This window comes from Bufo bufo, chromosome 4, assembly GCF_905171765.1.
Source record: "Bufo bufo chromosome 4, aBufBuf1.1, whole genome shotgun sequence".
Classification (NCBI taxonomy): Eukaryota; Metazoa; Chordata; class Amphibia; order Anura; family Bufonidae; genus Bufo; species Bufo bufo.
Window position 1 is genome coordinate 448,179,708 of NC_053392.1, and position 24,416 is coordinate 448,204,123.

At 46.1% G+C, this 24,416-nt stretch overlaps 1 protein-coding gene across 1 annotated transcript in view; it reads right to left on the reverse strand.

Annotated features, from left to right (window-relative positions):
* The window catches only part of SMOC2 (SPARC related modular calcium binding 2), a 500,318-nt gene that overhangs the window by 70,281 nt on the left and 405,621 nt on the right, over positions 1-24,416 (reverse strand). The window contains exon 11 of the mRNA XM_040429405.1: positions 13,136-13,383. Within this exon, the coding sequence (XP_040285339.1) occupies positions 13,136-13,383 (248 nt within the window). The remainder of the gene's footprint in view (positions 1-13,135; positions 13,384-24,416) is intronic.

Genomic DNA, 24,416 nt, shown 5'->3' on the forward strand with positions numbered 1-24,416 from the left:
AGGTAGCAGGTATATTAGACGCTGTTATCAAAACAGCGTCTAATATACCTGTTAGGGGTTAAAAAAAACACATCTCCAGCCTGCCAGCGAACGATCGCCGCTGGCAGGCTGGAGATCAACTCTCTTACCTTCCGTTCCTGTGAGCGCGCGAGCCTGTGTGCGCGCGTCTACAGGAAATCTCGCGTCTCGCGAGATGACACGTATATGCGTGATTGTGCGCAGCGCTGCCACCTCCGGAACGCGAATCTGCGTTAGGCGGTCTGGAGGTGGTTAATTCATGTAAAACGGCATTCGGTTAATTGTATTGCTATGTATTGTAAACTGTATATATCTTGCTCTTACTGTAATGTTTACTATGTTAAATGCCTTGCTTTTCTGTGCCGCTTCCCCTCCCCCTTTTTCCTGTCCCATTGTTTCCCCAGCAAGGTGTTGTCTCAGGGACACTGGGAGACCAGTAATCTAGCTGCTCTGTCCCTCCTCCATCTCCCATCAGCCCTGGCTATTGTCTGGCCCCACCCTTCCTTGTACCATAGTCATCTATGTGCCCTATTGTATGTAAATGGGGCTGTTGGGGGGTTTAAAGTAGGTGTGCTATGTCTAAATAAAGTTAGTTCTGCTCCTGATGCTGTGTGTCGTCCAGTCATTGGGATTGCTGTTGGGATATTATTGGATTATTTTGCCAACTGGAATTACTACTCTATGGATTTATAATACTTGTTCCTGAGCCTCACTGGGATCTTAAGTGGAAATTAGCTGTGGAATATCAGCTCTCCGCTACACAGCGGAAGAGGCGGTAGCAGTGGAAATGGAGGAGTCAGCCGAGGAGGAGACAGAGGATGGAGTAGGGGGAGGAGAAGAAGAGGCAGGTCTGCATGCAATCCGTGGCGGTAACATCAAATCCACACGAGTGCCACGGGTTGCATTCTTGACATCCATCAAAAGATTCACCCAGTGGGCAGTAAAAGTTATCTACCTTCCCTGCCCGTGTTTGCTAGACCACGTGTCTTTGGTCAGATGTATCTTGGCACCGACACTATGTACCAGAGATACATTCACTTGCCGCTGAACATGGCCATATAGCTCTGGGATGCCCTTCTGGGAGAAATATTTACTTCCGGGGACCTTACATTGCGGTGTACCAATGGCCACAAATTTTCTAAAGGCCTCCGAGTCCACCAGTTTATATGGCAGTGTTTGGCGGGCTAGCAGTTCTGACAAGCCTGCGGTCAGCCATTGGGCATAAGTGTTATCCGGCGTCATCAATCTTTTACGTTGGAACAATTGGGCCACGGAAGCCTGCCTTTTGCCAGATGAACGCGATGACGGCATGGTGGAAGGTGGAGTGGAGGACAAATCGAAGGAGAAGAGGCAGGACGTGGAGCACCAGGAGTGTGGCTTTGTGGGTTCTGATGCTGCTGCTCCCACTGGCAGTGATGGGAGGCCAGGTGTCTTCTTAAGGCGGTCGTCCCTAGGTGAGTGTTGGGCTTACCGCGACTTATGCGGTGACAGCACAGGCTGCAGATGGCAACACTATTGTCAGCAGCTGACACGTTAAAAAAAGCTCACACTGCAGAGCCATGGGCCAGCTTTCTGGGAGCGCCAGATGTGATCGCGCATGGTGGATGGCTCGCTCCAGATACATTTGCAGTCTGCTTTTTGCCCTCTGTGCACCGCACACAACTGCTGCACAATACATATTCCAATAGCGTTTGCCCCTCTATCTAGCTGCTGTATCTCTGCAGAACCGCACACAACTGCTGCACAATACAAATGCACTATAATATACTTTGTATGTTAGAAGGTATATTATAGGTATATCACACCCCTCAATCATTTTTTTTTTTTTTTGGGCAACAGGTATATCACACCAGGTGCAATTAGTTATTCCAATAGCGTTTGTCCCTCTATCTAGCTGCAGTATCGCATCAGAACCGCACACTAATTGCTGCACAATACAAATGTACTATAATATACAGTATTTTCTATGTTAGAAAGTATATTATAAGCATATCACACCCCTCTGTATGTCACACCTATTGATAGCACACGTATACCAAGGATTTTTGTGGCCCTACTAGCTATCATTTGGTGTCCCTAACAGTCTGTCCCTGCTCCACACAGCAACCTCTCCCTACACTGGCAAAAAACTGAATGTAAAATGGCTGCCAGATCAGGTGTATTTATAGGGTATGGGGTGTGTCTATGGGCTGTCCTGTCCCACCTGATGGATCTGTCATGGGTCAAAGGTCTGCACAATGCAAAGAATATGGCGCCGGCGGACATCGCATATATTTGCCTGTTTGGCGAACTGCGAACGAGCAAAGTTCGCCGCGAAACGATCGCAAGGCCATCTCTATTCACACACAAATCCCCTTTCTTGATTGTTTATTGCTAGGGATGAGCGAACCCGAACTGTATAGTTCGGGTTCGTACCGAATTTTGGGGTGTCCGTGACACGGACCCGAACATTTTCGTAAAAGTCCGGGTTCGGGTTCGGTGTTCGGCGCTTTCTTGGCGCTTTTTGAAAGGCTGCAAAGCAGCAAATCAACAAGCGTCATACTACTTGGCCCAAGAGGCCATCACAGCCATGCCTACTATTGGCATGGCTGTGATTGGCCAGTGCACCATGTGACCCAGCCTCTATTTAAGCTGGAGTCACGTAGCGCCGCACGTCACTCTGCTATGATCAGTATAGGGAGAGGTTGCAGATGCGACGTTAGGGCGAGATTAGGCAGATTAACTCCTCCAAAAGACTTCATTCTGTGATCGATCTGCAGCTGTGGATCATTGAAGTGCTATTATTGACTTGCTCACTTTTTTGAGGCTGCCCAGAGCGTTTTTAGATCACTTTTTTTCTGGGGTGATCGGCGGCCATTTTGTGACTTGTGGTGCGCCAGCACGAGCTATCACCAAGTGTATTTAACCATCGATAGTGTGGTTATTTTGTGCTATATCCTACATCAGCTGCAGGCTGAGCCTGTGTCACCGAAGTGCATTTAACCATCAACAGTCTGGTTATTTTTTGGCCATATACTACATCAGCTGCAGGCTGAGCCTGTGTCACCCAAGTGCATTTAACCATCAACAGTCTGATTATTTTTTGGCCATATACTACATCAGCTGCAGGCTGAGCCTGTGTCACCCAAGTGCATTTAACCATCAACAGTGTGGTTATTTTTTGGCCATATATTACATCAGGGGCAAGTTGAGCCTGTCACCCAGCGCCTAAAAAATAGACCTGACATTTCTATTCAACCAAATCTGCACAGTTTTAGCTGGTCAAGTTATTTGTAGTGACCGTAAAAGCAGACTTTTTGTTCTGGGTTGAAAAAGCATTCCCAAATTTGCCATTCTGAAAATAACTAGTTTGTGGTATTTGAGGCCTACTTGAAATCTATCCCAAAAAGAAAATCTTACATTGAAGGTATTGATAGTGTCATTCAGAAAAACCTAAGACACACGATAGCGTGCTGATAGAAGTGTCATTCTGTGACTAAACCTATAACTGTCACACAGCGCAAAAAAAAACAGGTCTCACATCTCTATTCAACCAAATCTGCACAGTTTTAGCTGGTCAAGTTATTTGTAGTGACCGTAAAAGCAGACTTTTTGTTCTGGGTTGAAAAAGCATTCCCAAATTTGCCATTCTGAAAATAACTAGTTTGTGGTATTTGAGGCCTACTTGAAATCTATCCCAAAAAGAAAATCTTACATTGAAGGTATTGATAGTGTCATTCAGAAAAACCTAAGACACACGCTAGCGTGCTGATAGAAGTGTCATTCTGTGACTAAACCTATAACTGTCACACAGCGCAAAAAAAAACAGGTCTCACATCTCTATTCAACCAAATCTGCACAGTTTTAGCTGGTCAAGTTATTTGTAGTGACCGTAAAAGCAGACTTTTTGTTCTGGGTTGAAAAAGCATTCCCAAATTTGCCATTCTGAAAATAACTAGTTTGTGGTATTTGAGGCCTACTTGAAATCTATCCCAAAAAGAAAATCTTACATTGAAGGTATTGATAGTGTCATTCAGAAAAACCTAAGACACACGCTAGCGTGCTGATAGAAGTGTCATTCTGTGACTAAACCTATAACTGTCACACAGCGCAAAAAAAAACAGGTCTCACATCTCTATTCAACCAAATCTGCACAGTTTTAGCTGGTCAAGTTATTTGTAGTGACCGTAAAAGCAGACTTTTTGTTCTGGGTTGAAAAAGCATTCCCAAATTTGCCATTCTAAAAATAACTAGTTTGTGGTATTTGAGGCCTACTTGAAATCTATCCCAAAAAGAAAATCTTACATTGAAGGTATTGATAGTGTCATTCAGAAAAACCTAAGACACGCGCTAGCGTGCTGATAGAAGTGTCATTCTGTGATTAAACCTATAACTGTCACACAGCGCAAAAAAAAAACAGGTCTCACATCTCTATTCAACCAAATCTGCACAGTTTTAGCTGGTCAAGTTATTTGTAGTGACCGTAAAAGCAGACTTTTTGTTCTGGGTTGAAAAAGCATTCCCAAATTTGCCATTCTCAAAATTGTGGTGAACGGGAACAATGAGGAAAACATCTAATAAGGGACGCGGACGTGGACATGGTCGTGTTGGTGCTAGTGGACCCTCTGGTGCTGGGAGAGGACGTGGCCGTTCTGCCACAGCCACACGTCCTAGTGAACCAACTACCTCAGGTCCCAGTAGCCAGCAGAATTTACAGCGATATTTGGTGGGGCCCAATGCGGTTCTAAGGATGGTAAGGCCTGAGCAGGTACAGGCATTAGTCAATTGGGTGGCCGACAGTGGATCCAGCACGTTCACATTATCTCCCACCCTGTCTTCTGCAGAAAGCGCACAGATGGCGCATGAAAACCAAGCCCATCGGTCTGTCACATCACCCCCATGCATATCAGGGAAACTGTCTGAGCCTCAAGTTATGCAGCAGTCTCTTATGCTGTTTGAAGACTCTGCTGCCAGGGTTTCCCAAGGGCATCCACCTAGCCCTTCCCCAGGGGTGGAAGAGAGAGAATGCACTAACGCACAACCACTTATTTTTCCTGATGATGAGGACATGGGAATACCACCTCAGCACGTCTCTGATGATGACGAAACACAGGTGCCAACTGCTGCGTCTTTCTGCAGTGTGCAGACTGAACAGGAGGTCAAGGATCAAGACTGGGTGGAAGACGATGCAGGGGACGATGAGGTCCTAGACCCCACATGGAATGAAGGTCGTGCCACTGACTTTCACAGTTCGGAGGAAGAGGCAGTGGTGAGACCGAGCCAACAGCGTAGCAAAAGAGGGAGCAGTGGGCAAAATCAGAACACACGCCGCCAAGAGACTCCGCCTGCTACTGACCGCCGCCATCTGGGACCGAACACCCCAAAGGTAGCTTCAAGGAGTTCCCTGGCATGGCACTTCTTCAAACAATGTGCTGACGACAAGACCCGAGTGGTTTACACGCTGTGCCATCAGAGCCTGAAGCGAGGCATTAACGTTCTGAACCTTAGCGCAACCTGCATGACCAGGCACCTGCATGCAAAGCATGAACTGCAGTGGAGTAAACACCTTAAAAACAAGGAAGTCACTCAGGCTCCCCCTGCTACCTCTTCTGCTGCTGCCGCCTCGTCCTCTTCTGCTGCTGCTGCCGCCGCCTCAGCCTCTTCCTCCGCCTCTGGAGGAACGTTGGCACCTGCCGCCCAGCAAACATGGGATGTACCACCAACACCACCACCTGCGTCACCAAGCATCTCAACCATGTCACACGGCAGCGTTCAGCTCTCCATCTCACAAACATTTGAGAGAAAGCGTAAATTCTCACCTAGCCACCCTCGATCCCTGGCCCTGAATGCCAGCATTTCTAAACTACTGGCCTATGAAATGCTGTCATTTAGGCTGGTGGACACACACAGCTTCAAACAGCTCATGTCACTTGCTGTCCCACAGTATGTTGTTCCCAGCCGCCACTACTTCTCCAAGAGATCCGTGCCTTCCCTGCACAAACAAGTGTCCGATAAAATCAAGTGTGCACTGCGCAACGCCATCTGTGGCAAGGTCCACCTAACCACAGATACGTGGACCAGTAAGCACAGCCAGGGACGCTATATCTCCCTAACTGCACACTGGGTAAATGTAGTGGCGGCTGGGCCCCAGGCGGAGAGCTATTTGGTGCACGTCCTTCCGCCGCCAAGGATCGCAGGGCAACATTCTTTGCCTCCTGTCTCCTCCTCCTCCTACTCAGCTTCCTCCTCCTCTTCTTCCACCTGCTCATCCAGTCAGCCACACACCTTCACCACCAACTTCAGCACAGCACGGGGTAAACGTCAGCAGGCCATTCTGAAACTCATATGTTTGGGGGACAGGCCCCACACCGCACAGGAGTTGTGGCGGGGTATAGAACAACAGACCGACGAGTGGTTGCTGCCGGTGAGCCTCAAGCCCGGCCTGGTGGTGTGCGATAATGGGCGAAATCTCGTTGCAGCTCTGGGAAGAGCCGGTTTGACGCACATCCCTTGCCTGGCGCATGTGCTGAATTTGGTGGTGCAGAAGTTCATTCGCAACTACCCCGACATGTCAGAGCTGCTGCATAAAGTGCGGGCCGTCTGTGTCAGCTTTATGTCAGCGCAGAATCTGTATTCATGTCATAGCAGAGAATCAGGCTTCACGTCACCCACCACTGGAACAGGCCACTGTCACACATTTAGGCCCAGGCACCCAGGCAGAGGAGAGGTTCATTCAACTTTGGGTTGCCCCGCAATATAATGGTAAAATGAAATTAAAAATAGTATTGAATGAGGAAGTGCCCTGGTGTAGAATAATATATTGTTAAGGGGAGGTAGTTAATATCTAATCTGCGCAAGGGATGGACAGGTCCTGTGGGATCCATGCCTGGTTCATTTTTATGAACGTCAGCTTGTCCACATTGGCTGTAGACAGGCGGCTGCGTTTGTCTGTAATGACGCCCTCTGCCGTGCTGAATACACGTTCAGACAAAACGCTGGCCGCCGGGCAGGCCAGCACCTCCAAGGCATAAAAGGCTAGCTCTGGCCACGTGGACAATTTGGAGACCCAGAAGTTGAATGGGGCCGAACCATCAGTCAGTACGTGGAGGGGTGTGCACAGGTACTGTTCCACCATGTTAGTGAAATGTTGCCTCCTGCTAACACGTTCCGTATCAGGTGGTGGTGCACTTAGCTGTGGCTGTTGACAAAACTTTTCCACATCTCTGCCATGCTAACCCTGCCCTCAGAGGAGCTGGGCGTGACACAGCTGCGTTGGCGACCTCTTGCTCCTCCTCTGCCTTCGCCTTGGGCTTCCACTGGTTCCCCTGTGACATTTGGGAATGCTCTCAGTAGCGCGTCTACCAACGTGCGCTTGTACTCGCGCATCTTCCTATCACGCTCCAGTGTAGGAAGTAAGGTGGGCACATTGTCTTTGTACCGGGGATCCAGCAGGGTGGCAACCCAGTAGTCCGCACACGTTAAAATGTGGGCAACTCTGCTGTCGTTGCGCAGGCACTGCAGCATGTAGTCGCTCATGTGTGCCAGGCTGCCCAGAGGTAAGGACAAGCTGTCCTCTGTGGGAGGCGTATCGTCATCGTCCTGTGTTTCCCCCCAGCCACGCACCAGTGATGGGCCCGAGCTGCTTTGGGTGCCACCCCGCTGTGAACATTCTTCATCCTCATCCTCCTCCTCCTCCTCATCCTCCTCGTCCTCCAGTAGTGGGCCCTGTCTGGCCACATTTGTACCTGGCCTCTGGTGTTGCAAAAAACCTCCCTCTGAGTCACTTCGAAGAGACTGGCCTGAAAGTGCTAAAAATGACCCCTCTTCCTCCTCTTCCTCCTGGGCCACCTCCTCTTCCATCATCGCCCTAAGTGTTTTCTCAAGGAGACATAGAAGTGGTATTGTAACGCTGATAACGACGTCATCGCCACTGGCCATGTTGGTGGAGTACTCGAAACAGCGCAACAGGGCACACAGGTCTCGCATGGAGGCCCAGTCATTGGTGGTGAAGTGGGTCTGATCCGCAGTGCGACTGACCCGTGCGTGCTGCAGCTGAAACTCCACTATGGCCTGCTGCTGCTCGCACAGTCTGTCCAGCATATGCAAGGTGGAGTTCCACCTGGTGGGCACGTCGCATATGAGGCGGTGAGCGGGAAGGCCGAAGTTACGCTGTAGCGCAGACAGGCGAGCAGCGGCAGGGTGTGAACGCCGTAAGCGCTAACAGACGGCCCGCACTTTATGCAGCAGCTCTGACATGTCGGGGTAGTTGCGAATGAACTTCTGCACCACCAAATTCAGCACATGCGCCAGGCAAGGGATGTGCGTCAAACCGGCTAGTCCCAGAGCTGCAACGAGATTTCGCCCATTATCGCACACCACCAGGCCGGGCTTGAGGCTCACCGGCAGCAACCACTCGTCGGTCTGTTGTTCTATACCCCGCCACAACTCCTGTGCGGTGTGGGGCCTGTCCCCCAAACATATGAGTTTCAGAATGGCCTGCTAACGTTTACCCCGTGCTGTGCTGAAGTTGGTGGTGAAGGCGTGTGGCTGACTGGATGAGCAGGTGGAAGAAGAGGAGGAGGAAGCTGAGTAGGAGGAGGAGGAGACAGGAGGCAAAGAATGTTGCCCTGCGATCCTTGGCGGCGGAAGGACGTGCGCCAAATAGCTCTCCGCCTGGGGCCCAGCCGCCACTACATTTACCCAGTGTGCAGTTAGGGAGATATAGCGTCCCTGGCCGTGCTTACTGGTCCACGTATCTGTGGTTAGGTGGACCTTGCCACAGATGGCGTTGCGCAGTGCACACTTGATTTTATCAGACACTTGTTTGTGCAGGGAAGGCACGGATCTCTTGGAGAAGTAGTGGCGGCTGGGAACAACATACTGTGGGACAGCAAGTGACATGAGCTGTTTGAAGCTGTGTGTGTGTCCACCAGCCTAAATGACAGCATTTCATAGGCCAGTAGTTTAGAAATGCTGGCATTCAGGGCCAGGGATCGAGGGTGGCTAGGTGAGAATTTACGCTTTCTCTCAAATGTTTGTGAGATGGAGAGCTGAACGCTGCCGTGTGACATGGTTGAGATGCTTGTTGACGCAGGTGGTGATGTTGGTGGTACATCCCATGTTTGCTGGGCGGCAGGTGCCAACGTTCCTCCAGAGGCGGAGGAAGAGGCCGAGGCGGCGGCAGCAGCAGCAGAAGAGGCCGAGGCGGCAGCAGCAGAAGAGGTAGCAGGGGGAGCCTGAGTGACTTCCTTGTTTTTAAGGTGTTTACTCCACTGCAGTTCATGCTTTGCATGCAGGTGCCTGGTCATGCAGGTTGTGCTAAGGTTCAGAACGTTAATGCCTCGCTTCAGGCTCTGATGGCACAGCGTGCAAACCACTCGGGTCTTGTCGTCAGCACATTGTTTGAAGAAGTGCCATGCCAGGGAACTCCTTGAAGCTGCCTTTGGGGTGCTCGGTCCCAGATGGCGGCGGTCAGTAGCAGGCGGAGTCTCTTGGCGCCGGGTGTTCTGATTTTGCCCACTGCTCCCTCTTTTGCTACGCTGTTGGCTCGGTCTCACCACTGCCTCTTCCTCCGAACTGTGAAAGTCAGTGGCACGACCTTCATTCCATGTGGGGTCTAGGACCTCATCGTCCCCTGCATCGTCTTCCACCCAGTCTTGATCTCTGACCTCCTGTTCAGTCTGCACACTGCAGAAAGACGCAGCAGTTGGCACCTGTGTTTCGTCATCATCAGAGACGTGCTGAGGTGGTATTCCCATGTCCTCATCATTAGGAAAAATAAGTTGTTGTGCGTTAGTGCATTCTATCTCTTCCACCCCTGGGGAAGGGCTAGGTGGATGCCCTTGGGAAACCCTGGCAGCAGAGTCTTCAAACAGCATAAGAGACTGCTGCATAACTTGAGGCTCAGACAGTTTCCCTGATATGCATGGGGGTGATGTGACAGACCGATGGGCTTGGTTTTCATGCGCCATCTGTGCGCTTTCTGCAGAAGACTGGGTGGGAGATAATGTGAACGTGCTGGATCCACTGTCGGCCACCCAATTGACTAATGCCTGTACCTGCTCAGGCCTTACCATCCTTAGAACGGCATTGGGCCCCACCAAATATCGCTGTAAATTCTGCTGGCTACTGGGACCTGAGATAGTTGGTTCACTAGGACGTGTGGCTGTGGCAGAACGGCCACGTCCTCTCCCAGCACCAGAGGGTCCACTAACACCACCACGACCATGTCCACGTCCGCGTCCCTTATTAGATGTTTTCCTCATTGTTCCCGTTCACCACAATTTTGAGAATGGCAAATTTGGGAATGCTTTTTCAACCCAGAACAAAAAGTCTGCTTTTACGGTCACTACAAATAACTTGACCAGCTAAAACTGTGCAGATTTGGTTGAATAGAGATGTGAGACCTGTTTTTTTTTGCGCTGTGTGACAGTTATAGGTTTAGTCACAGAATGACACTTCTATCAGCACGCTAGCGTGTGTCTTAGGTTTTTCTGAATGACACTATCAATACCTTCAATGTAAGATTTTCTTTTTGGGATAGATTTCAAGTAGGCCTCAAATACCACAAACTAGTTATTTTCAGAATGGCAAATTTGGGAATGCTTTTTCAACCCAGAACAAAAAGTCTGCTTTTACGGTCACTACAAATAACTTGAAACTGTGCAGATTTGGTTGAATAGAAATGTCAGGTCTATTTTTTAGGCGCTGGGTGACAGGCTCAACTTGCCCCTGATGTAATATATGGCCAAAAAATAACCACTCTGTTGATGGTTAAATGCACTTGGGTGACACAGGCTCAGCCTGCAGCTGAAGTAGTATATGGCCAAAAAATAATCAGACTGTTGATGGTTAAATGCACTTGGGGGACACAGGCTCAGCCTGCAGCTGATGTAGTATATGGCCAAAAAATAACCAGACTGTTGATGGTTAAATGCACTTCGGTGACACAGGCTCAGCCTGCAGCTGATGTAGGATATAGCACAAAATAACCACACTATCGATGGTTAAATACACTTGGTGATAGCTCGTGCTGGCGCACCACAAGTCACAAAATGGCCGCCGATCACCCCAGAAAAAAAGTGATCTAAAAACGCTCTGGGCAGCCTCAAAAAAGTGAGCAAGTCAATAATAGCACTTTAATGATCCACAGCTGCAGATCGATCACAGAATGAAGTCTTTTGGAGGAGTTAATCTGCCTAATCTCGCCCTAACGTCGCATCTGCAACCTCTCCCTATACTGATCATAGCAGAGTGACGTGCGGCGCTACGTGACTCCAGCTTAAATAGAGGCTGGGTCACATGGTGCACTGGCCAATCACAGCCATGCCAATAGTAGGCATGGCTGTGATGGCCTCTTGGGCCAAGTAGTATGACGCTTGTTGATTTGCTGCTTTGCAGCCTTTCAAAAAGCGCCAAGAAAGCGCCGAACACCGAACCCGAACCCGGACTTTTACGAAAATGTTCGGGTCCGTGTCACGGACACCCCAAAATTCGGTACGAACCCGAACTATACAGTTCAGGTTCGCTCATCCCTACTCAGGATTACCATTTTGGGGTACGGTATATCATGTGATATTTTTATAGATCGGATTGTCTCTATTATTTTTGTTTTACATGGTGTGGTAATGTGCAGGGTACCGTAATGGATGGCAGGTACGTGTCACAGAGGTTCCTGGCCTCGGTGAAGTAAGAGCCAGGTTTTGTGTGTTAACAGCAGAGGCTGTTGACACCTTTAATACTTAGTATGGCTGCAAAGCCAATCCGGGCCGGCTTTTATTGGGAGTAGGTAAAGAGTTGGGCGGGTGCCTACTCCCCACGTTCCAGAACCAGGTTTTGGAGCTGGGATTTAAATTCCCAGGCAGCAACCTCAGTTGTGGGTGGTTTTTGAAGTGTGTGGAGCTGAGGCCTGGACCCCGACACAGGCGTACAGAGCACCTAGCATCTTGTGTGAATACTTTATGTGGCTGTGCTATCGGCCAGTACAGGACTTATTCAAGTAAAGGCGTCAGGTGAAGCTCTGTTTTATTTTGTGTGTGAACTAACACCAAGTGACTGTTTTGCTTTTCTGTTTGAGCGTGAAAAATAAATGCTCTTTTGCTTCATTACCTGGATTCCATTTGCCTCTATACTGCACCCGCACCCCTGTCTACCGGAGTAATTGCCCACAATGGTAAAAACATTTTTGAAGAAAATAAAATCTTGTTTTTGTGTTGCCATTTTCTGAGAGCAATATTTTTTTTATTTTTGAGCGATTGTCTTATGTAGGGTCTCATTTTTTGTGGGATGATATGGTTTGATTGGTACCATTTTGGGAGACATATGACTTTTTGATCACTTTTTGTGAGTCAAGGTGACAAAAAAAAGTTTTTTTTGCAGTTGAATTTTTTTTACATCATTCACCTGTAGAGGCATAACATGTGATATTTTTATAGAGCAGGTTGTTATGGATGCGGCGATACCTAATTAGCGCGATTGTCTTATGTGGGGTCCCATTTTTTGGGAGATGAGATGATGGTTTGATTGGTACCATTTTGGGGTACATAAGATTTTTTGATTGTTTGGTATTACACTTTTTATGAGACAAGGTGACACTTTTTTTTACTTGGAACTTTCATTTTCTATTATGTAAAACACTTATTTTAACATTTTTTTAACTCTGTGGGACTTTAATTTTTGGGGGTCTGCTTGAATGATGGCGGAATTGCAAGGGTTAATGTGCCGGCATCCGTGCTTTCACCAATGCCAGCGCATACAGCAGGGGCTTGGATGTCAGTGACTGCCGGGCCCCTGCTGCTGATCGGGCAGGCGCAGCTCCTGCACCCGCCCAATCAGCGCATTGTACCTGTACGGCGCTGGTCAGGAAGTCACTTCTCGCAGCACCATACTATTACGGTGCTGGTCGGGAAGGGTTTAAGGAGCCTCTGTGTTATAGCTTGCAAATACAACTTTTTTTGTTAGCTAATAAAAGTATTAATGTTATAATAATTTTGAACTTTGTCTCTAAAGCATGACTAAGCATGGGACTTCTGGGTTCATACTGGGTTGCTCTATTACGGACTCTAAACTTATTAACATATAATCTCTCATATGTATAGGATATAAATGTTTCATACATTTATCAAAAATTTGATCTTACCTTCATCTTTTGTAACACCAAGACATCCCATTAATTCATGGACAGATAAAGACTTGTCATTATTCACATCACAGTATTCAACAAACTTTTTCACACATTTTTTGGGCTTCGATTTTTTCCGTAACAATCTCTTGAATGGCTTAATTTCCTTCTTTCCAATGTCCCCACTTGAATTTTTATCGAGTTGCTTGAAGTACCAGTGTACAACTCTTTCTTCCAAAGTATGGTTTGGATCCGGTTCTGAAACCCTAATATAAATGAAGAACACAAAAATAATATGTCTGAGACAGTATATAGTGGTGTAATGTCAAACTAATTTAATCAATTTCTATGAAGAGCTAAGTTCTAGACTTGACCGGGATGAGTCAATGCATGTCATATATCTTGACTTCTCTAAAACATTTGATACTGTGCCACATAAAAGGTTAGTATATGAAATGAGAATTCTTGGACTGGGAGAAAATGTGTGTATGTGGGTAAGTAACTGGTGTAGTGATAGAAAAGAGGGTACTTATTAATGCTACATACACAGATTAGGTCAATGTCACTAGTTGGGTACTTCAGAGGTTAATATTGGGCCCTACTCTTTGCCATACACTAAACTGTGTAAAGTAATTAACATAAAAGCGGACAGTATAGTGCTACATATGAATCTGGGTAGATTGGAGGCTTGGGCAGAAAAGTGGAAGTGAGGTTTAACACTGACAAATGTAAGGTTATGCACATGGGAAAGAATAATACAAGTCACCAGTGTCTTTTCTTGCATAATCCCCATTTAGTATGTTTTCATTATTGACAGCGCAGTCCAGTGCACATCTTTTCTAATGTATGCAGTCCTGGAACAGCCGTTTGAGGGTGCATATCTTTGTTTAAAATATGAGCAAATTGCCCGTTTGGAATCGCACATGGTGTATCTAACCAGGCGAGTTTCAACACTGAGAAGCATTGGCAATTTGGAACAGAATTTGCTGTTTACTGAGCAGACACTCTATAGTGTAGATGTGGAGGACGGTGGTAGCATGGAGGCTGAGGAAAGTGATGTAGCTAGCTGGGTAACAGTTAGAAAGCGGGGTAGAGGGAAGAGTGTCAGGGAGGCTAGCTCTGATCTGACACAACCCAACAAGATTGCAAGGTTGGCAGATGAGGGGGATGTCAGTTCAGGGAGAGCACTGCTGCAGCCAAGCGCTTCCTCTGCTAGTCAGGGGAATGTCAGCTCCAGTAAGGAGGGGACCAGGAGAGAAGGGCAGGCCAGACAGGTGCTGGTAGTGGGAGACTCAATTATTAGAGGTAAATATAGGGCGATCTCTCACAAAGACAGGGATCTTCGAACGGTGTGTTGTCTTCTTGGCGTTCGAGTTCGACACATCATGGATCGGGTTGACAGATTACTGGGAGGGGCTGAAGAAGATCCAGCAGTCATGGTTAATGTTGATCGAGCATGCTCGGCTGAACACTAGTTTGGCTCGAGCATCTCGATGCTCGGCACATGGCGGTATTCGGCCGAATACTGCATGTGCTCGAGCGCAATGCTAGAGTTTTCTCCCCACACGTTTGCTGGCTGCTATGTAGCCAATAAACATGCAGGTAAGTACTGCCCTTCACAATAATGCCATAGCCATGTTGGTTACTGGCATTACAGTGATTGGCTGGCCAGAACGCATCATAGGGTGTTATATAACACCCGATGACACGTGTTCGGCAAAGTGTTAGTCAGGGAGAGCTGTGCTGAAGAAGGGAAAGATAGTGTAGGGAGTGAAGTTTTTTTTTTTGTAAGTTTAAAAACTTGTCAGAGACCCAAAAGTCCTTTTAAAGGACTATTGTAGTGTGTGGCAGCAGCAATATATATTTTTAGTGCAACTTGCGCTAAATTGCTAAAACTTAACAGACCCAAAAGTCCTTTTAAGGACTGTTGTGTGTGGCAGCAATATCTATTTTTTGCACATCCTGCGCTAAATAGTGTGCAATAGTTAGACCGCTGCAGACAGCGACATTACCTGCACTACATCTCCTGTGTAATGTGTGCGCATCCCAAAAATATCTGTGACATCCAGTGTACTTTTTCCATAGACGGTGTACGCTGCGGACAGTGACATTAGCTGCGCTACATCTCCTGTGTAACCTGTACACATCCAAAAAATATCAGTGATATCCAGTGTACTTTTTCTGTAGATGGTGCCCACTGCGGACAGTGACATTACCTGGGGTACATTTCCTGTGTAACGTTTCCACATCCCAAATACCTGTGACATTCCCTGTAATTTTTTATTAGCCGCTGCTGACATCAGCGACATTATCTGTGGTATTTATCCTGTGTAACGTTTCCACATCCAAAATACCTGTGACATTCCCTGTAATTTTATATTAGCTGCTGCTGACATCAGCAATAGTTAGGCCGCTGCAGACAGCGACATTATCTGCATTACATCTCCTGTGTAACGAGAGCGCATCCCAAAAATATCTGTGACATCCAGTGTACTTTTTCCATAGACGGTGTCTGCTGTGGACAGTGACATTAGCTGCACTACATCTCCTGTGTAATGTGTGCACATCCCAAATACCTGTGACATTCCCTGTATTTTTTATTAGCCGCTACTGACATCAGCGACTTTATCTGCACTATTTCTCCTGTGTAACGTTTCCACATCCCAAATACCTATAACATAGCCTGTAATTTTTTAGTAGCCGCTGGTGACATCAGCGACATTATCTGCGGTATATCTTCTGCATGACGTTTCGACATCCCAAATACTTTTTTAATTTTTTTGCGCATACACTTACAAATATTATACTACTGTACGTGTGACATACTTTGAAGCATATATAAAATTTCATATGAAGAAGGCGAGCAGTAAGGGACAGGAAAGTGGCCATGATGCTGATGGTGCACACAGAGGCCGTGGCCCTGGGCGCGTTGAAACTGTGCCTGCTGCCAGAGCACAAACTCTTGAGCATCCACAGTCACAAGAAGATGACGGTGGGGAACCCAATTAGTTTTTCACGAGGTGGATGCTGATTATGAGAAACAGTTGCCAATAAGTCAAAGGCAATTAGTGTCTCAAGAGGTTGATGATGAGACACAGTTGTCAATAACTGAGGTTGTTGTTAGGTCAACAAGTCAGGAGGATTAGCAGAGTGAGGAAGTAGAAGAGGAGGTGGTGGACGATGAAGTCACTGACCCAACCTGGGAAGGTGTCAAGCCGAGCAAGGACAGCAGTACAGAGGGGGAGGGATCGGCAGCACCACAACAGGCTGGAAGAGGCAGTGGGGTGGCAAAAGGGAGAAGGCAGGCAACACCAAACAGACCCGCAACTGTTCCCCGGAGCACACCCTTGCGGAAATCTCACTTGCCAAGGGGTAGGTGTTCCGCGGTCTGGTGCTTTTTTGAGGAAAGTGTGGACGACAAAATATTGTAATTTGCAACCTGTGCCATACAAAAATGAGCAGGGGCGTGAAACACTAGCAACCTCACCACCACCAGCATGATCCGCCACATGGCATCAAAGCACCGTAATATTTGGGCCAAACGCCTGGGTCCACAATCTGTGTCTGCAGGTAACACCACTGCCTCCTCTTCCCAAGTGTTATGTGCTGGCCAATCCCCTGTCAAAGGCGTAGGCCTGGATGCCTCCCGCCCTGCACCTGGACCTTCGTAAGCACCATCAGCGACCATATCCACTTCCGTGCCCCAGCGCAGCATACAAATGTCCTTACCCCAGGCATTTGAACGCAAGCGCAAATACCCAGCCACCCACCCAAAGTCCATAGCACTAAATGCGCAACTTTCCAAAATACTGGCCCTTGAAATTTTGCCATTTAGGCTTGTGGACACTGAGGCCTTCCGCAGCCTGATTTCAGCAGCCGTCCCTCGTTACGCAGTCCCCAGCTGCCACTATTTTTCATGGTGTGCCGTGCCTGCCTTACACCAGCATGTGTCCCAGAACATTACCCGTGCCCTGACCAACGCAGTTACTGGGAAGGTCCACTTAACCACGGACACATGGATAAGTAAATTCCTCTTGCAGCACCAGTCAGCTATCAGTTGGTAGCTGCATGCAGTGTAGCACTGCAGTGGGGAAGCGTCAACAGGCCGTGCTTAAGCGGATCTGCTTAGGTGACAAACAGCACACCACCGCAGTGGCAGGGAATAAGAGACCAGACTGAGCTGTGGCTCTCGCCACTTAACCTAGAACCAGGCATGGTTGTGTCTGATAATGGCCGTAACTTGGTGGCGGCTTTGGAGCTCGGCAAGCTCACACACATCCCATGCCTAGCCCATGTCTTCAACTTAGCAGTTCAGCGGTTTCTCAAAATCTAACCTAATTTGCCTGAGCTACTGGTGAAGGTGCGCCGCATGTGTGCCCATTTCTGCAAGCCATCGACAGCTTCCGCCAGTCTGTCAACACTGTAGCAGCGCTTACAATTGCCAGCTCACTGACTGTCGTGCGATGTGACCACACTCTGGAACTCCACGTTCCATATGTTGGCCAGGCTTTGTCAAGCAGAGGGCAGTAGTGGAATACCAGCTGCAACATGGACGTCGCTTTTCCAGTCAGCTTCCGCTCTTCACAAGTGAGGAGTGGGCATAAATGTCTGACCTCTGTGAGGTTTTAAGAAACTTTTAGGAATCAACATAGATGGTGAGAGGCGATAACGCTATTATCAGCGTCACCATCCCACTTCTTTGTCTACTCAAACACTCGTTGCTCACAATTAAGGCCGATGCTTTGCATTTGGAAGAGGTGGAAAAGGGGGAAGACATTACACAGGGTGATAGCCAGACCACCCTCAATTCGTTTTCTCAGCGCAAATTGGATGATGATGATGAGGAGGCAGAGGAGGAGCAGGAGGGTAATACCCATGGAAGTTTAATTCCATCTGTTCAGCGTGGTTGTTATACACTTCAAGAGGCCTAATATATACACACTCTGTTTCTTATTATCATATGTATTTGAATATCTGGTTTAAGGATTAAAACTTTCAATGTGTCAATTTTAATGATTTGGTCAAGGTAATACCAGTGCTGTGTAAGGGACTGGGCACCCTCCACAAAATATTGCATTGTCCTGTGGGTTGGCGCATTAGCGTTTCATCACTACTGCATCTCTCGAGATGTCACACCCATTATGCACTCTTCCTGCTTGGGGAACGCACATTACTTTCCATTGTTTTGAGCGTGACTTTACTTCTTGGTGGAGCGCATTTGCGTTCCACTGACCGGATGTCCGGGATTGGAGCTGCACGTGTATCAGGCATGCTCTCCATTCCCGGGATGTTCCACAACCCGTTGCACTATAAAGTGGAGGTGCGACCCGATATGGTGTTGGACATCCAAATCGAGGTGGACCATGTCGCTATTGCTATGGCAGCTAAACATCCACTGTACACGTGAGAGGTCCTTGTGACCAGCAGTTTTCTTGGATCGGACTTTACCTATTGCGGCCTCCAAAATAGACCCTCGGCAATGTTGTTGAGCACTGTAGGGATACTCCATATACTTAAGGCCAGCAATTAAATACATGTACCGAGCTGAGATATATACCGGGCTTTCAGGCTACAACTTTTTATTTGTCCTGAGCTATGAATCAAATATACACTCACCTAAAGAATTATTAGGAACACCATACTAATACGGTGTTGGACCCCCTTTTGCCTTCAGAACTGCCTTAATTCTACGTGGCATTGATTCAACAAGGTGCTGATAGCATTCTTTAGAAATGTTGGCCCATATTGATAGGATAGCATCTTGCAGTTGATGGAGATTTGAGGGATGCACATCCAGGCACGAAGCTCCCGTTCCACCACATCCCAAAGATGCTCTATTGGGTTGAGATCTGGTGACTGGGGGGCCATTTTAGTACAGTGAACTCATTGTCATGTTTCAGAAACCAATTTGATATGATTCGAGCTTTGTGAGATGGTGCATTATCCTGCTGGAAGTAGCCATCAGAGGATGGATACATGTTCTCATTCTGTTTACGCCAAATTCGGACTCTACCATTTGAATGTCTCAACAGAAATCGAGACTCATCAGACCAGGCAACATTTTTCCAGTCTTCAACAGTCCAATTTTGGTGAGCTTGTGCAAATTGTAGCCTCTTTTTCCTATTTGTAGTGGAGATGAGTGGTACCCGGTGGGGTCTTCTGCTGTTGTAGCCCATCCGCCTCAAGGTTGTGCGTGTTGTGGCTTCACAAATGCTTTGCTGCATACCTCGGTTGTAACGAGTGGTTATTTCAGTCAACGTTGCTTTTCTATCAGCTTGAATCAGTCGGCCCATTCTCCTCTGGCCTCTAGCATCCACAAGGCATTTTTGCCCACAGGACTGCCGCATACTGGATGTTTTTCCCTTTTCACACCATTCTTTGTAAACCCTAGAAATGGTTGTGCGTGAAAAGCCCAGTAACTGAGCAGATTGCGAAATACTCAGACCGGCCCGTCTGGCACCAACAACCATGCCACGCTCAAAATTGCTTAAATCACCTTTCTTTCCCATTCTGACATTCAGTTTGGAGTTCAGGAGATTGTCTTGACCAGGACCACACCCCTAAATGCATTGAAGCAACTGCCATGTGATTGGTTGACTAGATAATTGCATTAATGAGAAATAGAACAGGTGTTCCTAATAATTCTTTAGGTGAGTGTATGTACCCAGCTTAATTATGTACCGGGCTTAATTGATTGAGGCTCTCTTGACTATACCTCAGGTAATCTGGCATTGTATACATCTATACCTGAAGGTTTCTCTATTTGTCTTGGGCCAGCTATCAATTTTAGGTGTATAGTTTTGAGTATTGATTTCTGAAACTATCAATTGATTGTCTCACAGATGTGTATTAACTGCCTATGGATTAAGAGCTACACGGTCTACTGGGTTCTTACACAATTTTCTATCAGATTGGGAACTGTTACAATCAATGTTTCTTGAGTTTTAGGCCTGATCACGTGTATTGATTGATGTGTGTGCAAATAGATGCTTCGGATATTTAATGTATTAACAACCAGATTTAACTGTATCGTTAGCTTTTGATGGTTTGATTATTAGTTTGTTACTGTGTAGTTTTTTCTGGACCAATTTGTTTAGTACTTTTCACTTTTTGCCCCATTTTTCCCCCTGATGAACCAGTTACTGGGGAAACGCGTCGGGAATATTTAGGGCATTGCGAGGGTGAGATAGGGCAGGAACGGGAACACAGGCCACCATCAGGGTGTTCCTATGGGTAAGGCATTAGTTAGGGACATATTAGGGATTTTTTCCCCCCTAGCGCACATTACCCACCCTCCCCTCTGCATACATTTGTATAGGTCTGTTTTTGTTTGGTCCATCATGATCAATGTTTGTTACACTTTAGAGGTCTACTTACACTCTGGCCTGTCTCTGGCGCATACCCTGACCTCATTGACCTCTGGGAAGGCATACGAACAGTGGCCCAAACTAGCATAGTGCGATCTCTTTCTTTATTGCCCAGCCTCCAGTGTCATTTTGGAAAGGGTTTTCAGCAATGCAGGGGCTGTGGTGACAACCAAACGGACCAAGTTGTCCTCTGCCAGTGTCCAAAACATCACTTTTGTAAAAATGAACCAAGCCTAGATTCGGGACAATTTTCACACTCATACGGCTGAGGATGATAAATAACTCTGGCATTGCTGATGGTGCCCCATCTTGCTACTGTTGCTCTCTGCCTGCTTTTCTGCCTACCATTATGTTGCTTACTTACCATCATGTTCAGTATGAACTTAGGTAGAGGGAGAGAAAAAAATATATAATTAAAAAAGAATGAAAAGAGATCACATTTTCCTTAAATTTCTGAGTCCTAGGAGACTAGAGCGTGTTATATAACAATTTCCAGGGCAACTGGAGTCAATTTGGTTCGGCCCAGCCAATACTACCTGACCTTGCCAGTGTCCATTGACTATGTTTCTCTGCCAGAAGAATTTACCACTAATGTGAAACTAGCCTTACCTCTGTAGCCCCTTCACAGTTTTCCACAATGAAAATCTATGTAAAAAGCATTTGCATTTGATTTGTGCTGCTGTTAGAAACCCCAAAACACATCTAACACAACCATAAACTCTAGCAATCTGCTTTTTTGCACATTAAAGTAATGTACCTGTTGTTTCCTGTATTTGAAGAGGACCACAGCATTGCCTCTTGTTCTACATTATAGATAACTTATAACATCAAGGTGCTCAGCCTACAGGCAAGCAAGACATCACAGCTAAGTGCACCTATCATCATCCCTGACAACTGCCTGCTAGTTGTACAGGTGTGCTAGTGCCTGGTGGATACCAAGCAGCTGAAGAGACAAGTCTGGTTGTCCTAGGAGAGTGAGTGCATCCACAGACTTCAATGTGTGCTGTAGCATTTTAAATTATTACTAGCCAGTATTACACTATACAGGATTATAAACAGAGATATGTATCTCTCCTATGGGACAGGACAGTATTATATGCACAGAAGGTGAACAACCTATCAAGTCTGCTATCTGGAAATGTAATTAACATCAACAGTACTATTATATACATTGGAGTCTATTGTGAGAGTATATATTGAAACAGCATTCATATTTGGGATAACATTTATGTGCCTTTTATGATTTCTTAGATGTTGTTTTATATTGTGTTTTTTGGATTTTTATTTTGATCCTTTTTATATTTTTAATAATAAATATTGCCAGATTTAATATACCTTGAGTGCTAACCGCAACAGTGTGCAGCTTCCTTTTCTTAAACTGTGACAGTGGCTGGAGGCATTCAAATGTCACCCAGCTTTCCTACTATCCTGCACATTCCATGTGCAGAGGCATGAGAACATGTGAGAACTGTAACTGGATTTGGTCTTTAAGAGAAGTCATGCTCATGCCATGGATACATCCCACTGGGCAGTCAACCTTTAAGCTGCAGCATTAAAGTGTTTCTTCAAAAATGGGCCTGTATAAAAGAATTTTAAAAAACATTACCTTTAAAATGTCCAACCGATCCCAATGGGCCTGCATCAGTCATGTGCTGTTCATCGTTCAGGTGATGCTGCTGCTAGTCATTGGCCTTAGCGAACAAATTTCCATTCATGAATAGACATCACTGCTGAAGCCATTGACTGGTGTAAACTATGAACATGATGTAACCACTCCAGGCCCAACAGGGACCGGACTGTCATTGTGGAAATAGAAGAAGATTTAAAAATGTGAATAGGGTTTTTCTTAATTTTACACAACCCCATGATCTCTGTCTAATTTTAAAAACTTTTGGGGAACCCATTGAATTGGTTATGTTACCATAACTAAAGTATGTGTTGATGTAAACTTGTTTTTTTTTACCATGTCTAGACAGCAAACATGGTTCTGTTACTGTATCTATGTAGTAAGCTTGGTTTGCTACCCTATCTATGCAGCAAACTTGGTCCTGATACCTTTTCTATACAGTAAGCTTGGTACTGTATCTATACATAAAGTTTGATTCTGCTCTATGCGATAAACTTTGTGTTGTTGCTGCTTTTGGCACTTGTGTACCTACAGTATGTATTTAGGGTTCATAGTAGAGTCAGTCGAGGACCTCCAGGTACAATGAGACTATCGAGTATGGGAATGTGAAAGCCAGGGTGACCAAATGGAGATAAACCTCAACCTAATAATATTATCCAAATCTGCAGAGTTGATTGACCTTATCTCTCCATTGCTGATGGATGGAGGGTCAAGTGCCCAGGCATCTCATTAGGGGTGAAATTGAGCTGTGGGAAGCCATAATACAATACAGTAGTTTCAGGTTGAACAGTTGTATTGGTGTTCCATATCATATTTATGTAGTTGGCAGTGCCATCCCAGAACTGAAAGATCCAGGGCAGGTAAACAGATAGGGAGATATGAGCACATCAAGCCTTCACACCTCAATTACACGATCATATTAACACAGATACACTTTAAGGAAAAGAGGTATGGACCATCTGTTGAGGAGTTTAAATAAGTATTGAATTCTAATACAATGTGAAAATCTGTGTGAATGAGAGTATAAGTTTAACTTCACTATCTGAGAACTGTTTCCCCAACTCATTTTCCCACTCCTGAACATAATATGGTTTTACTGGAAAGGAATGCAGGATGAAGAGAGAATAAATGTTAGAGACAGACAGGGCTTTAGGGGTGGATGAGATAGTTTTGCTAGCTAATGTAAATCTCTTAATTGGGTTTTAATAGTGTGAAAATAGTCTACAGCACCCTCAAAAGGTAAATAAGTACATAAAAGACATATATTTGCTTGTGTGTTTTGCGGTAATAAAAGGGAAATGTCTATCTGATGATCATGAGGTAAAATATTTTGTGGAGTGGAACGGAAGTGTGTCCATGGAGGGGCCAGGTCAATCAGTATATAAGAATGCCAGATAGGGCATTAGTGGAAAAGGTTTCTCTCAGAACCCAAAGTGGGATACATAGCCCGCTAAGCCTTAATTGTGCCCTGGGTGAGTATGCTAGTAATATCAGATTTTTTTTACTAGAGGTTTCAAGAGCCAGAGAAGAGCTTGTTGAGCAGGGATGAGCAAGTGATGTTCCAAATCAATATGTATGGAGGAAGTGAGCTTCTTAGGCAGTAAGAATAAATCTTAACCATCTAGAATCGCTCTACGATAACAATGTAGTCACAGGTCTCCTAAAAAAAAAGGATTGGGGTAAATTAATGAGAATAGTCTGCATTACCTATAGGAATCTAAGAAGAATATAGGATTTCAGGATATTTTTTGCATCCCATCCAGATGTATGGAATATGCATTTGCTTGATTTGCTCTTTAACCTAGAGGAGTAGAGGATGGAAGTTCAAGGAATTTGCAGGCATCTGCAACCTTAAAACTTTGAGGGACTAATTAGGACTTACAAAGGGAGTGAAGGGTTTAAGGGATTGAATTACTGCTGGGAGGACTGAAATATTTAGTGTTTCTGATTTTCTCAAACTAATCTTGAAGTTTTAAACATTTGCAAAATGTGCATAAATCTAAAGTTCTGGTAAAGTTTCAGTTGGATTTTTAATTAAGACAACTAAATTGTCCGCAAAGGCAGCAGTTGAGTGAAAAAAGTTACCTATCTGAAGGCCCTTGATTATGGGGAGGTGCAAATCATTTGTATAAGTGTTTCCATCACTAAAATAAAAAGGGCAGTGGAAAGGGGAAAACCCTGCCTGGTCCCATTCCCAATATGGAAGGGGCCAGACAGGGAGCCAATAATGCTCACCCGTGGACTAGGGTTTGTGTAAAGAGAAAATATAGCTAGAATAAAAGGTGTGGGGAAACCAAGTTTCTCC